The following is a 14,605-nucleotide window of genomic DNA, read 5'->3' on the forward strand; positions in this document are numbered from 1 at the left end:
CAATGGAGGAAACCATGCCCTGCAGCAGCTGGCTTGCCTCCCTAACTCTGTCAAAGACACAGAGCGAGTACCGCACCATCTTGCCAAACAAGGAAGCAGAGCTACCTGGGGTCTTCTCTGACGAGGCTGAGATGGAATTGGCACGCCCTGCACCATCAGCCGCCATGTTGTCCTGTACAGTCCCTTTGTTGTCCTGGAAGGGGGGAGGGGAAGGTAAGGAAATAGACAACGTTAAGTGTAGGTAAAGGAAGACGCAAATGCAAATGAACAAAGGGTGACACTGTTTTGCTTAAAAAGCTGAACATGTTTGCAGTGGTGAGCTGCTGAGATCCTACTTAATCATGATTTGATTCATTATACTACTTTTGATTCCTTCAAAACAAAGACAGCTTTTTAGAACCGAGAACCGATTTTCAGCATATCCTCCTCTGCTGGCTATGTGGGGTTATTTTTTCCATTGAAATAAAATGTACAGTTGAAGACTGTTCATCAAACCCCACAACTCCTTCAGCTTTCTCCAGCTCATGGGTCCCCTTCTGATACTCCTTTCCTTCTACACACTCTTGTCTTTGCACCTACTTCCCTCACTCCCATCAACGTTCAATAGATTGCTGGGAAACAGGCTGCTTCTGCCAGAGGACAAAACTGACCATAAGCTGCTGTTTGATCCAAAGATACAAGAATGACATTCATAATGGGGGTGGGGGGGAACCGGGAACTTGAAAATAACCTATTATTTTGAGGCTGCATCAGCCTACAAACGCATACAAGTCCAGTTTCTTAACCGCCATCTGTCAGCAAAGCCCATTTGCGACAGATTGTGAATCAGACGGTGAATGGCTAACAAGGTCTACTGGCAAAATGTCAGGGGTGAAACCAGTCGTGAGCTGGAAGTTGGCCAACCTAATGTAATTCATGCTTCCCTTCATCATCAATGCTCCATGGGTAACAGGTAAACATGATCACTTATTTCCATATTTATTTAAAGACTGTACATGGCTGTCTATCTTACATAGGGATCCTAGGCAGTTTACAGCAACCAATAAAAAGAAGATTAAAATATAAACTCTTTTCATCAGGTGTCAGACCAATCATACTATTGACCCCTTGATTCAACCCCATCCTAACCCAATCTTGGTGGAAACAGTCAAGTTTTCATTACTTTCCAGAAGGCTACAAGGATAGGGGCCCCTTAAATCTTAGGTGGCTATATGTACCTACCTACCTATCTACATACCAGTGGTGGGATGCTACCGGTTCGCACCAGAGGGCGAACCGGTAGTGGCAGCGGTGGGAGGCTTTTGCACATGCGCAGAAGGACTCCAAGCACGCACGAGTGAACCGGTAGCAACAGGATTTGGAACCCACCCCTGATACATACATTATATATAAACAAACAAACTAAAACATGGATTTATAGATGCAGATTTGGCCATTTGATGTGATGTAAAGTTTTAAATGCAAAGAAAAAATATAAAGTCAACCACAGAGATAAAATGAACATGTTACTGATTTAATTTATTCCTTTATCTAGTTGATCTGATATTCTGGATTGGGGTATAGACCTCAATGTCTTCCACATATTTTGGCTTACAGTTTCCATAAATCCTTTCCATGGCCCATTTTGCCTCACTTTTATGAAAGAGATAGTCCAAAACATTTGGAGGACACACTCATTAACAGCCAGCCTTGCAGATTTGGAATCAAAAACTCTTCTTTTGTGAAATACTTGAACATACGGGAAATAATGCAAAGAAGAGTATTTTTATGATTCTATATGATATTTTCAATTTTGACTACAGAACAGTATAATTTTACATCTACTGACATATTCTTGCGTGGCCTCTACAGTTCTGCAAGGTTTAAAATTTAACCCTCCCCTTACAAGCAACTCAAAGCCATTTTTAATACCAAGAAGCAACTCTTATTAAAAAAAAACAAAAACTATATCTTACCTTTCCTGACAGTGGACCCACTGCTGGTCTTTTCCTCTGGGCATAACCTGAAAGCCTGTAACAGTAGTGAGGTTTGCAGTAGAATTTTCCTACGAACAGATCAAGGAGAACAATAAGATAATAGGCAAACACCACAGTTGTTTAACACTTGCAGTGCAGGAATTTCCTTGTATCATGTCTACTTTGTCATGTCAACTATGTAATTACATCCCCAAATTCTGAATTTAAGTTAACTTATTCCAGCTTCAAAAATAATCAATTTTCCTACGTTTCCCTGACATCTATTAACCAACACCCAGTTAGCCACCCCAGCATCCCAGGGAAAGTTGTATGTTATCCCAAACAAAGCACTACTGTTAAGGAACAAAGACTGTATCACATGAAAATCTGGCAGAAAAACTGCCAGAAAAATGAATGCAAAAAACAGAAGGGCTAGGCATTAACTCCAAGCAGGCTACTTGCTTACAAGCAACTCTGGGAAACTTTGAGGGATGAAGAATGGGGGAAACTGTTGGAATGTATCATGCCAAGGCAGGTGGTTTCCAACTATACATTTTAAATATTTGTCTTAAATATTCCAACAGGCAACAGATCTGCTACTGAAGTCAGGGGTACAAGAACCTCTGACGACCCACTAAACTTTCTGAAGAGTCTCTGAGGACACTTCCTTATGGAAAGTTACAGCTGTCTAACAACAAAAATCTTAAAAGCTGAGAAACTGGCCATTCCTCTCCTCAGGGAATATCTCTGTTAGCAACTAATGGGATCTCACAAGAGAAATCTAATTAATACGTGGCTGCAAAGATCTACAGTCTCAGCACTGAAATAGTATTATCAACTGTAAATATAAAATTATATTTTATAAAATATAACCAGCCTTGCTAATTATTACACAAAGTTTTCCACAACAATAACATAATTAGGAGCTGAATCACATATATTTTATCCCTTCTCTATGGAAGAATTCATCTCATTGAAAAGCTACAGCTGAGATTTAAAAGTACCAGTTCTTTTGTCTTTAAAGCTAAAAGCCTCCTTTCTGTAATAGATAGGAGTAACTGTTATTCATTGGAAATGCAACTGAGTAGTCTCGCTTGGTGCTTTTGTAAAAGATAAGTATATCTAGGTCTATACTAAACCTTTAGTATCTAGCTTTAATATAAACCTAGATATTGATATGTGTAAGGTTTGCATTCTGTCAAGAGCTCAAAGTGATATACATAACATCTCCTCCTCCTCCAGTTTTTCCCAGAACAACAACCCTCTCCATCCACGACATATCCCAAGATTTATTTCTGCAGACGTGCAGCCCCAGAAGACAAAAGGCAAATTCAACTTCAGAGAAAATGTCACTTACCGTCCACCAAATCGTAGGCATAGGAGGACAAGCGCAGAGTTGTGGCACAGTATTCACATTTAAAGCAGCTGCGGTGGAAGAATTTGCCTTCGGCGCTGAGCCTCTCCATTACATAAACCCGCTTGTGGCAGAAGTAACAGACATCACTGCCTCCAACATTGGGGGGGAATTCTTTTTTTAATGAACCCTAAAGCGAGAGAAGCAAGGAAAGCATTGTAACTTTGTTTTTACGCCCATTGAAGCCATTCGTTTTCTCTTGGATTGTCTTGAAATTTTCTACAGAGAGGATGCTCCAGAGAATGCCCGAAACAGAGTAACTTCCAAATAAATCAAGGATCCTGAGATGGTGAGAAAAGGTTGGCAAATGATACAAGTAACCCAGAACCTGTAGCACTTAACTACCCGAATTATACAAGCCCCATGGCATTTGATGGATTAGAGGATATATAAATAATTCACAAAAGTTTTGTTGATCTTCACCTCCCATCTCTAAAGGAGGAAATAATTATTTACTTTGTAGGGTTATTGTGAAAGAGATACTTGTGATATAGAAATTGCAATGGTAATAAGCCTCCTCAGCTACCCAGGCAAGAGTTTCAACCCGTCTATATGATATCGAGTGGCGTCCGCATACATAATCCTAAAAACACAATCTATCTCTCAACTTATCTTTTATTCATAGGAGTCTTTACAAGAGTCAGGAACAGAAACAGGTATGTCTGGCTATCTGTCCCAAAGGTGCTTTTCAAAAGGCTTTCTTGGTTCCCCTCCCACTGAATTTGGACTTTCTTGGGTTTTTTCCTGGAAGACGTTTTGCTTCTCATCCAAGAAGCTTCTTCAGTTCTGACTGAATGGTGGGGAATAAAAAGATGCATATTTTTGAAGTCATCTGGCACTCTGAAGGCTACTCTTTAGCTCTCTGAGAGTCATTGAGGACACCTGGGGATTTACCTCAGGGGTGAAATTCAAAATTTTTCCCTACCGGTTGTGTGGGTGTGGCTTGGTGGGTGTGGTAGGGGAATGATATTGCAAAATCTCCATTCCCACCCCACTCTGGGGCCAGCCAGAGGTGGTATTTGCCGTTTCTCCGAAGTACTCAAAATTTCCGCTGCCGTTTCTCCAGAACCTGTTAGAACCTGCTGGATTTCACCCCGGTTTACCTGTACCCTCAGGGCCACCTGAATCAGAGTGCAAATGGGTGTGGAACCTTCTTCAGACTGCTAAAAAGGACTGTGTTGTAGACAAGAGATGGGTGATGTCTTATGCTTCCCCCTCTGTTGAGAGAGGGCTATTCAATTGTAACACAGATGGCTTCTTTGTTCTGTCTCTCTGTCCAAAATGTGAACTTTGCTGTCTTCAAAAGAGTTGGGAAAAAACCAAGGAAGCCCAGTTGCCTTTTAAAAAGCAGCTTTGGGACAACCTTGACCTGGTTGATTGATAATTTCCATAGATGTCTGACTACCTCAGATAAAGCACCAAGGGAGAAAAAAAAATGCTTTTATTATAAGATGAAGAAACAGAACCTAATTTCAAATCTCACACTCACAAGCACACACTGCTTTCTGCAAGTCATTCTCTTACCAGTTCCTTTTTGTCTAGCAGGGTTTTAGGCTGGTCTTTCCTTTGAAGCTGATTGGCTATCTGCTCAGCCAATGAGCTCACGCCTCCTGTATACATCTTTATATACTTCTACCAGGTGAAAATAATTGGGGAGAGGGAAAGTAATGGATGGAAAGAGAAACAATATAAATTGCCTTGAAACCAACAAAACGAAAAAAAAAAAGGATTAAAAAAAGGGTGCAAAAAACGAATCAAACCATGCCAGGGCAGTGGACCACGCAAGTGGGTGTGATACCAGCAATACAGGTGGCAGCAGTGGTTAAGCAGCACAAAATGTAACCACTCACAGTCCATAACCAATTCCATGTGATTCTCAGAAGAGACTAACTCATTTGTCAGAAGACACTTCAACAAATGGGAAGAAGTTCAAAGACCAAAGGGTTTTTTCTCCCGTGAGACCGGTCTATCAGGGCAACCTGGTCTCCTCAATTATGGGATGGAGCATACTGTTTCCGTTTTCGCCTTTCAGCCCCAATCCAGGGTCCTTCGCAGGCAGTCACTATTTTTGCGGGTTAAATTTACGTTTTACCGAACATAAACATCGGTAAGGCATACATTTAACACTTTGAAGACCAAAGTTTCTCCATCACCCTATTTCTCCAATGTGCTGTATTTATCTCTATGTTGAAAACCAGGCATAGGCCCTAGGCAGGTCTAGATTTTAGCAGCAATTTGGCCCTGCTGATGCACAAGGCAAGAAAATAGGAGTAAACTCCTGATTCAGCAAGAGATGTGCACTGTATTTGGTCAAAGTGAGACAATCCAAATTTAAGAAAACCACTCATGGAACATTGGACAGTTAAAAACTTGCTTCCATCACCACAACTTTGCAAAATCTAACCTAATCTTCCCCATCTGAAAGATACATGTGTTAGAAAAAAGTCCTGTTGCTATTTCAGGCATATATAGTACACAGAAGAATGTTATTCACAGCAATATCCAACTATTTGGATATTATGACATCCAAAAACATAAGCTTGGGAATTGTATGTTCTGAATAAAGGATATTTTGGAAGAGAGAGAAAAAAAGACAACAGCAGGAAAGAGACAATTAATGTGAAAATTACTGATATTAGCTTAGAGTCCAAGAAGAAGAGCGTTTCTACAGGGTTCTAAAAGCAAACGATAAATCAAACTGCACTACAGAAAAAAAGCAGACAGGACTTTCATTCGAGAACTACACTGGAAGAGAAAAAGCTTTTGTTTGACAAGTCACGCAAAATACATTCTGCCAACACCTCCATGGGAAACGAAAAACAGATTGATGTTGGATGGCACCTCTTCCAAGAAAAACAAGTTTGAAAAGAGATTCAAAAACAAAGTAGAACCATCCAGCAGTTCAGTCGTTTCAAAAACAAAGGATGTTCCAACTGTTATGCATTAATTTCCTTTGCACAGAAGGACACAGGCTAAGACCTGCAAGTGTTCCCTTTTGACTTCTTGAGTGACTGAAGGTAGTAGAAAAGGTATGATAGCTTTGCCCTTCTCCAACTTGACGTTGGGTGGATGTGCAGAAGTACATTTCCATATTGCCCAACTACCATGACTGTAAAAGCTGCTGTGACTATAATGTCAATCTAGACACACATAGAAGATTAAAAGGCTTGCCATCTGTTTTGCCCCCCCCAACCCCTGAACTGATATCCAGGGGTGTCAAACTCAATTTCATTGAGGGCCACATAATGGTTGTGTTTGGCCTCGGGGGGTGGAAGGGGGGTGGCCAGAGTAGGTGTGGCCAACATGACATCACTCGTGTTGGGGGTGGTTGTGGTGGCCCAAGCGCTCTGCCAGTGAAAACAGAGCTCCATGCAGCCCTCCCGAGCTCCATTTTTACTGGCAGAGGCACCACAGAAAAATCTAGTCTGCTTCAATGGTTAAGGTGCTGGAGTAGAAACTGGGGGGGTCGTGAATTCTACTCCTCGCTTAGACATGAAAGCCAGCTGGGCAACTTTGGGATTGTCCCTGTCTCTCAGCCCAATCCATCATACAGGGTTATTGTTGGGAAAATAGGAGACAGAAATATTAGGTAGACTGCCTAGAGTTGTACAAGTAAAGAAGGGATATAAATCTAACAATAATGTATTCATTTTATTTATTAAATTTTATTTATTAAATTTGTTTGCTGCCTATCTCACCCTGATAAATAAACTAGATGGACTGAGGTTTCTACAAATATTTTTCCGTTTCTTTGGATTTATTTTGTCTCTTTTTAAGAACTGTTAAAGCTCACGAAATTCAACGTTGGCAGCAATCAGTATGAAGAAATTGTTTAATGATCTATCGCCAGCTCTACTGCCAATCACCTGTGACATAATTCTAGCATTATGTCAAAGTAGAATCCCCATAATGTGCAAAATTATGTAAGCCTATGTTCACAGAAAGTATCTTACAATATGATGTTCTTCAATTAAAACCCACAAGCTAGTCTCAACCTTGCATGGAAAGTTCTTCAACGTCCATTTTGAGCTGGGATATCAAAACTGTACCTATTATTCAGAGAAGGGGACTACACAGATTTACATAAAATTATCACAATCCTGGCTGATTACCTAATAATCTGTAATTCTTAAATTGCCTTTTATTGTGGCTACAAAGTTTTACATACGAACACAACACCTTACTCCCTCCTCTTTTTCCTGGAGAAATCACAGAGTTTGGACTTCATCGATTTATGTTGTAGATATAATTTGCCTTCTTTAAGATAAATCTTCTGCAACTTTTGTAGTTTATTCATCATATTATTGCCTAGTCATCTAATTTGAAATTCTTCACAATTTGCTTTGCTTTTCACCATGCCCCATATTTCAGGAACATCTACAAGTCTGGTTAAACTACGGATTATCATTTCACCTTGCAATCAACACCCACGAAGTAATAATTGTTTGGAAGATAATGTTGCTGCTTCCTGTTTCTGTATGAATGAAGCAAGCAAGACTTCTAAAATTGCATGTTATCTTGAAGTCTGGCAAATTAAGGCCCTTTGAAAACCCTGCTTATTTCCATACATTATGACCTTCTGTCTTATTCATGTACTGACAGTATCATTGGCCAATTATATTGGAAAACTGCCAGAAACCAGTTTCTCTCTGCTTGTCAGCAAGTTTTAACTCACAGAGAGTAGACTGTGACTTGTGAATGCTTCTTCCTTTTCATTTGGAAGAGCAGGAGAAAGTGGGTGACCTATGGGTCACCAAAAGTTTTTTAGTAATTGGTTTAAGTGGGTTCTGCCTCAATTAGAGGAAATGACTACAGATGCCTCTTAGTCTTGATTTCCTACCCCAAATCTGGTTGGAAATATTTCCTTTATTATTATTTTTTTGCTTGGAATGGGAGATTTATATTCCCAGTCTTTCAACCAGAAAGGGTTTCTGGATATCTGTAAATTTAGCCATCACGTTGGATATACCCACTCAAAACTATATCTCCTTCTGCTACCCAGATAAAAGCGAACCAACACACAAGAAAACAAGATTAGAAGTGAATTCTACAGTTTCAACAATAAATGTATGTTTGCAATAGTGGTGAATATCTGTAGCCTGGGTGAAGGATGAGGGTGAAGGCTCATTCTCAGGAGTTTATGGGTTGGTTTCTGAGCGTTTTGTTACCAGGCTAGGTAACAAGAGTTTAGGGGGTGTCAGTGTCGGTGTGGGTATGTCAAATGAGGTCTGTGAGGGGTCTTGTGATGAGTAGATTATATCAAGTCAGGGTCATTAGGGAGGTGAACTGCTGGGGGGGGGCTGCGTGGGTTGGTTGAGGGTTGGTGCTGCCTGTTTATTTGCAAAAATAGGCAATATTTTCTTATAATAAATAAAATGTTTCCTAGTTTAGGAACATTCACGAGCTTTAGTTTTAACAAAGCGAGTGATAAGCATTTCATTTCTTCCCCTATTTCTTCGCGTATTGGTCTCTGTTTTTTTTTACTTTCCGAAATACAGGGCATTTTGTTGTAAGTTGCCGTGCAACTTCAGTCGTCACAAATTACACCTACTGCAAAAGCGAGAACCAAAGGAGGACACGATCCTGAGATAAGAGGGGAGCAAGGTGAGAAAGAAATATACTTGCTGACCAAACCATAGTTTGGTAATTTCGAGCTCCAGGGGTGCCTCAAGCAGTCCAATGCATTGCAAACGACGATATTAGAAGGAAGAGGCTCTTGAAGACCTCCGTGGTGTGTGGCCTTGTGTTTTGTGAATGACTTTGGAGGCATACTCTAAAATAAAGCCAGTGATGTTAAGACAGGCAAGATGCACATCGGTATCGATTTCTACAAGCTTTGGAATACCCTGGGTATAAAGCAGTCTAAGCTTTCCAATTCGCAAGCAAAACAGAATTAAGCTCAGCTTCGCCAAAGCAAAGACCTTGGAGATGCCTGAGGCCTATTCAACAGCAGGAGATGGAGCAGGCTCACGTATGCAGCCAGGTGTAGCGAGAAGCCCCACACCATGCTACCTGTCTGAGGGAATCAGATGAGGGAGAAGCGGGGCGGCTGGAAGAGCGGAGGCTAAGGGAGAGCTCCCACTGCTCGACAACCGATCGACGAGCTCGCTCAGTCTCTGGCTACAAAATAAAGGCGAGAAAGTCAGGCGATGACATGTTTAAAAGCCATGGGAAAATGAAATCCACCCAAGCTTTAATATATCAGATGCTTTCAGCGGGAAAACAATAGAGACTAAGTGCTAGTGTCGCCATGAGGGCTTTCCTGTCATGTTTTGTTCAAATTCTGGAAATGAAGATCTATCCAAATTGATGAGGACTGGGAGATTTGGAAAATTTTAAAACTAAAACAATCTACTCTGAAGAAAATCTGGGAAATCTTCCTGAAAGATTTCCTTTAGGTCGTAGGATATCCTCTGGTAATAATAAATAGAAATATTTTGGATATGAAACACAACCATAAATAAAAGATTGGGGTTTTTGAAGAGATTTTTAAAAAAAAAAAAAAACTATGGTAAGAGTTTACAGCTTTATGGCAAAGCTGTTGACTGGAATGTGTCAAAAGAGGAGATTGTTTTTTATACCATCAGGCTTAATTTGGGGTTTGACCCTGTAAGCCAAAACTGATAGCTGAAGGGACAGAATTTGACACTGCAGCATCTTATGCAAGACTACAAAGTATATTCTAGTTTTCCTGAATCTGGCACCCTCTGCATTGTATTTAAACAGCAAATGCCAGAGTTCCCAGACACTGGAATTTTAGGATCTGCAGTCTCAACACATTCAGAGGGTGTGTTGAGAGTTGTTTCAGAATACATTCTAATTTTCAAGGGATAATATATGACTGAATTCCTGGCACTGAGAATCAGATTAATGAAGCAGAGCAAATGCAGGAATTTGGTTTGTTCTTTTTTTTTCTAAGACCCATTTTTAAATTGGATTTAAACCCTGTTATGGGTTGTTACTCTCTTGGGTTTAGCTACTTCTTAAGAAGGCCATTTTACAAAAACATGGTCGCCCAAACCTAATAAATACTTGCAGGCATTATTCTGGCCAAGCAATGCTCTGCTAATACTGGTTGAATCCGTTTCAGTCTCTGAAAAATGCAATCCCAATTCTTCGGAGCTACAAAACATGTTTTTGATCAAAAATCCTTTTTAATTTAGTCACTTCCTTCCCACAGAAGCCACATTCCGTTCATTAGTGCCAGAAGCATCTATTAAAATACTGATTCTTCAAGGGGGAACATTTGTTAGAAAAAGGGGGAGAATCACAATTTATTTTATTTTTTTGCAAGCTCAGAACAGTAGAATGAATTCTGCTACAATGTGAGTAGACAGTGATCAGCCATTAATACATGGCATCTGATGCCTGCCACATTAGAGCAGCAGCAACTTTTCATTCCCTTTCTGTGGAACAGCAAGCGATCAAACCAGACCAGACAAGCAGGAAATCCATCACCTGGTGCCTGGTTGTTGGCCTCTGCTCCAGAAGAGCAGCCAGCTGGCTTGCCCTCTCTTCAATGGTGAGGGTAGGCTCGGCCATATGGTCATCTGAAAAGAAATGATGAGTCCTCTGCAGAACAACAACGAAGGAAGAAAATGACCAGAGGAAATATTACACACAGGGCAGAAAAAAGAGAGAGAAAGAGAGAGAGCTAGAAGCACAGAAGCCAAGCTGAAAAATGTCCGTGCCAGATATGACGTTTGAGGGAGCTGTAAAACTCTTCTGGAATAGAAGCTATTTCCCTCCTTGGGTGGGACCAAAACTTGTCATAAGCCATTTAGAGTGGCCCAATCTGACCATATCTGCTGTTGAAGACCTACTGCTTTCCAGTAGATTGAAAGTACAGGCTGCATTCTGAACTGGGCATCTCGTGGCAGCGTGAAATAGAACATGCTTCCACGTCTAGCCAAACACCACGATCATTCTAAGTGATACAGAATGAGAACTTAAGGCAGGGGAAAAGGTAGGGCTCTTCTGAAATACTCAAGAGAGAAGAACTGTGCTCCTGTCTGCTCTGAAGAATCTTTTGGGGACTGAATCCATGTAGCACTGTGAGAGTTAGAGAGCAAGGACAGAAAGACTGATGCAATATAAGGGCTATGCCAGGGGTGTCCAAACTTGGTAACTTTAAGACTTGTGGACTTCAACTCCCAGACTTCAACTGGGAGTTGAAGTCCACAAGTCTTAAAGTTGCCAAGTTTGGACACTCCTGGGCTATGCGAAAGAGAAAGAAAGTACTCTATTTTGTTTCTTACTCCAACTTTGCTCCCCATTTTTAATGTGTTGCCAGCATGCTCATAGTAAAAAAAAAAAAAAAAGACAATAAAGGTTATCTTATCTATATTTCAGGTGTTATCTAGTAAAATCTGATCGCACTGAAGGAGAATCATACCAAATGCACCCTTTATGCCAGAAAAAGCTCCTTTTGCTTCACGCCACAGCATTTCCTACCCCAAAGCTGGTTCCAAATCTGCAGTGAGCAACGTGCCAAACTGAAAAAAGCGTACTGCATACTCTTAAAGGTTGGGTCAGAGCCTTTTCAAGCAAGTACTTTGATGTAAACCCCATACACTCAAGAGAATTATTAATTCTGGAAAGATCTGCAGCAGCGCTGCGCTGAGATTATTAGCATCATCAGCACACAGATAAACAAATAACCATCCTCCCCTGCCAGTTGACGATGTGCCTTCTACAACTCATGCTTCCTTTGGTCATGCCAGTTTACCCATTGATGCCTGGGACTCTGTTCTCCAGGTGGATCTGTCTGAGGAGATCTGGTGGCCTGCAGGCAAAAGAGTTACCTTAACAACACCCCCTTCTCCAGACACACAAAAGACAACAGGGTTTAATTAGGATCATCCTAGAAGAGAAAAATATTACAAGTCCAGGAAATATTTTGTTTTCGGCACAGGTCATGCCAGGGTAGGGAGAACATACTTATCCAACTTTTTGTGACACGGTTAAAAACAACACACTAGACAAACTGTGTTAATAACTGGTGATGTAACACTGCATACACAATAATAAAAGGGGTGCAGGAAAAAGAGACAGTTTCCAAGAAATGACCAAGTTAGTGCATTAAAATCTACCTTGTTTTAGAAATAACGTGGGGAGTCAGACGTAAATAATTTGGCTAATTAAAACCAGATAAATTTATTATGCCATGGTTTTTAAAAATACATTTATTATTTTGAAAAGATCCAACTCTCCTTAACAGGACAAGTAAACAGGCCTCTGGAACAGTCTCACTCTTATTTCCGTCTATGGGGACCATAAGCTATCCTGCCTTAAGAAATCTAGATTAAATCTACATTATAATTCACCTACCTATAGTTTAGTCATTATGGAGAAAATCTATCTATGTGGTTGCTGAGTTGACAACTTGATAGGACATAATTGTTTTATCAAACTGAAATTCCAAAGAACACCGGAAACAACCAACTCTTCACAAAGAAACTAATGTAGCTATAATTATAATCTTTCTATCAACTCTATATTTATATATGGCTTAAAGGGCATTGTTTTCTGAAGTCCTAATATAGAAAGATGTTATCTTCTGACCTAGCAAATCCAGAGCCGTCATGTTCAAATCATAACTATTTTACACATATTTTTAAAGAGCTTTGATTTATAACAGGGGTCCACAATCTGTGACCAAAGTTAACACTTTCAGACTTTTGAAGCAAATATTTCCCCTAAAGGCTTGGGAATGGACAGCTGCTTCTTGCCCTTTTGTCCATATGAAAGCAGCATTGGAGCTTCACACCCCAAGCTCCAACATCTGGAGGTGTGCATACATAGTGTAGTCCCCATTTAGCAATTGATATCATTCACAGTTATGACAGTGATGAAAAAATAAATTTAATCCACGCATTTATGGCCTTTTATGGCCTTTTATGGCCTTTGCTGGTCTGTGAAGCAAAGGGAAGCTGAAGGAAGTTTGTAAGCAGTGACTTAGCGACTGCTTTTCTTAAGGATCCAGTTGCTGATTCCAATTATGGTCGCTAAACAAGGACTACTATACTGTCACACATAACAAAAGCAGCACACATTAGTGGCCAAAATTGTGGAAACCTTTTGGGAAAAGTGTATTTTTGAGGCTTGATGGATAATAACACCACTTTTTTTTGGACTAGTACCATAAAATTATATATCAATGGAAAAATAATTTAAAAGTTACTGCAATAACTTTTATGAAGGATTTGATATTAGAATAGCAGTTACCGTATAAAGAAGGAAAGTGAAACACGTAGAAAAAATGAACTATACAAAAATTATCACCATGTCAGTTAATACTTAGTTGGGTAACCTTTAGAATGAATTACGGTCTTACAACGTCTTCCCATGGAGTGAACCAAGTCTTTTAGTTCTGTAGCTGCTCTAATGTGAAACCAAGATTGAATGATTGCTTCTATTAACTGGGTTTTATTGCTGGGTCTAACTTGTTCTGACTAACAAGTTTCTTTAGTCGGCTCCATAGATTTTCCATTGGGTGAAGGTCTGGGCTATTCCCAGGCCATTCCAGCAGTGGAATATGATTATCTTGAAACTCAAAAAAAAAAAAAAAAAGTACTGTTATTATCCATCAAGCCTCAAAAATACACTTTTCCCAAAAGGTTTCCACAATTTTGGCCACTACTGTAGTTTGCAAGGAGACTGCAAACTTGCTTCATTAGCCTGACTTTCTCCTTCCAAGAATGTCTTCGGATACAATTCAAAGATCCCCAAAAGGGCTAACGATTTACCCTCTCCAAAATGACAGGAGAATATAAATGGAAGGATATTCTATGCAGTGTGAAAGGGATTATATTTTAAGTGTTTTCCTGAAATCAGCTTTTGAAATCTCAGGCTGTCTCTCTCTTCAATGCTAGACGTGGCCCTAACAGCACAGCTTTACAAGATGCAATGACAAGTTAACTAGGGGAGTTTTTCCCCCCTTAATTGAATCAAGCACACATTTTGATTTATGTGTTTTTTCCAACCACAAGGACAATGGTTAGAAGATCAATTTTATTTTTTACAAATGAGGATACCAAAATTGGTATGCTTTTTAAGATACAGCTGATTTACTCTTAATTTATCATGCTGTTGCATAACTATTTATACTTAGAGAAACACGTTATTTTCCAAGTCTTGTGCCAATGCAGATGACCATTGTTATTTCAAGTTTAGTGACCTGTTTTGATTTCTCCTTCATATTAAGAAAAATCTAGACATTTAGTGCTCATTCAGA

At 40.0% G+C, this 14,605-nt stretch overlaps 1 protein-coding gene across 27 annotated transcripts in view; it reads right to left on the minus strand.

Annotated features, from left to right (window-relative positions):
* Positions 1-14,605, minus strand: part of MICAL3 (microtubule associated monooxygenase, calponin and LIM domain containing 3) — a 227,890-nt gene that overhangs the window by 75,605 nt on the left and 137,680 nt on the right. For 19 of the 27 annotated variants that reach the window (XR_009156059.1, XR_009156060.1, XR_009156061.1 and 16 more), the window contains 7 exons: positions 12,098-12,154; positions 10,828-10,941; positions 9,382-9,489; positions 4,894-5,001; positions 3,313-3,499; positions 1,956-2,044; positions 106-193 (listed from right to left, as the gene is read on the minus strand). Coding sequence is in view for 24 of the 27 variants with exons in the window: in XM_058190697.1 (XP_058046680.1) it covers positions 106-193; positions 1,956-2,044; positions 3,313-3,499; positions 4,894-5,001; positions 9,382-9,489; positions 10,828-10,941; positions 12,098-12,154 (751 nt within the window). In the remaining 3 variants the exon portion in view is untranslated. The remainder of the gene's footprint in view (positions 1-105; positions 194-1,955; positions 2,045-3,312; positions 3,500-4,893; positions 5,002-9,381; positions 9,490-10,827; positions 10,942-12,097; positions 12,155-14,605) is intronic. The other 8 variants (XM_058190714.1, XM_058190716.1, XM_058190712.1 and 5 more) reach the window with 3 other exon arrangements.

This window comes from Ahaetulla prasina, chromosome 7 (genome assembly GCF_028640845.1).
Source record: "Ahaetulla prasina isolate Xishuangbanna chromosome 7, ASM2864084v1, whole genome shotgun sequence".
Taxonomy (NCBI): Eukaryota; Metazoa; Chordata; class Lepidosauria; order Squamata; family Colubridae; genus Ahaetulla; species Ahaetulla prasina.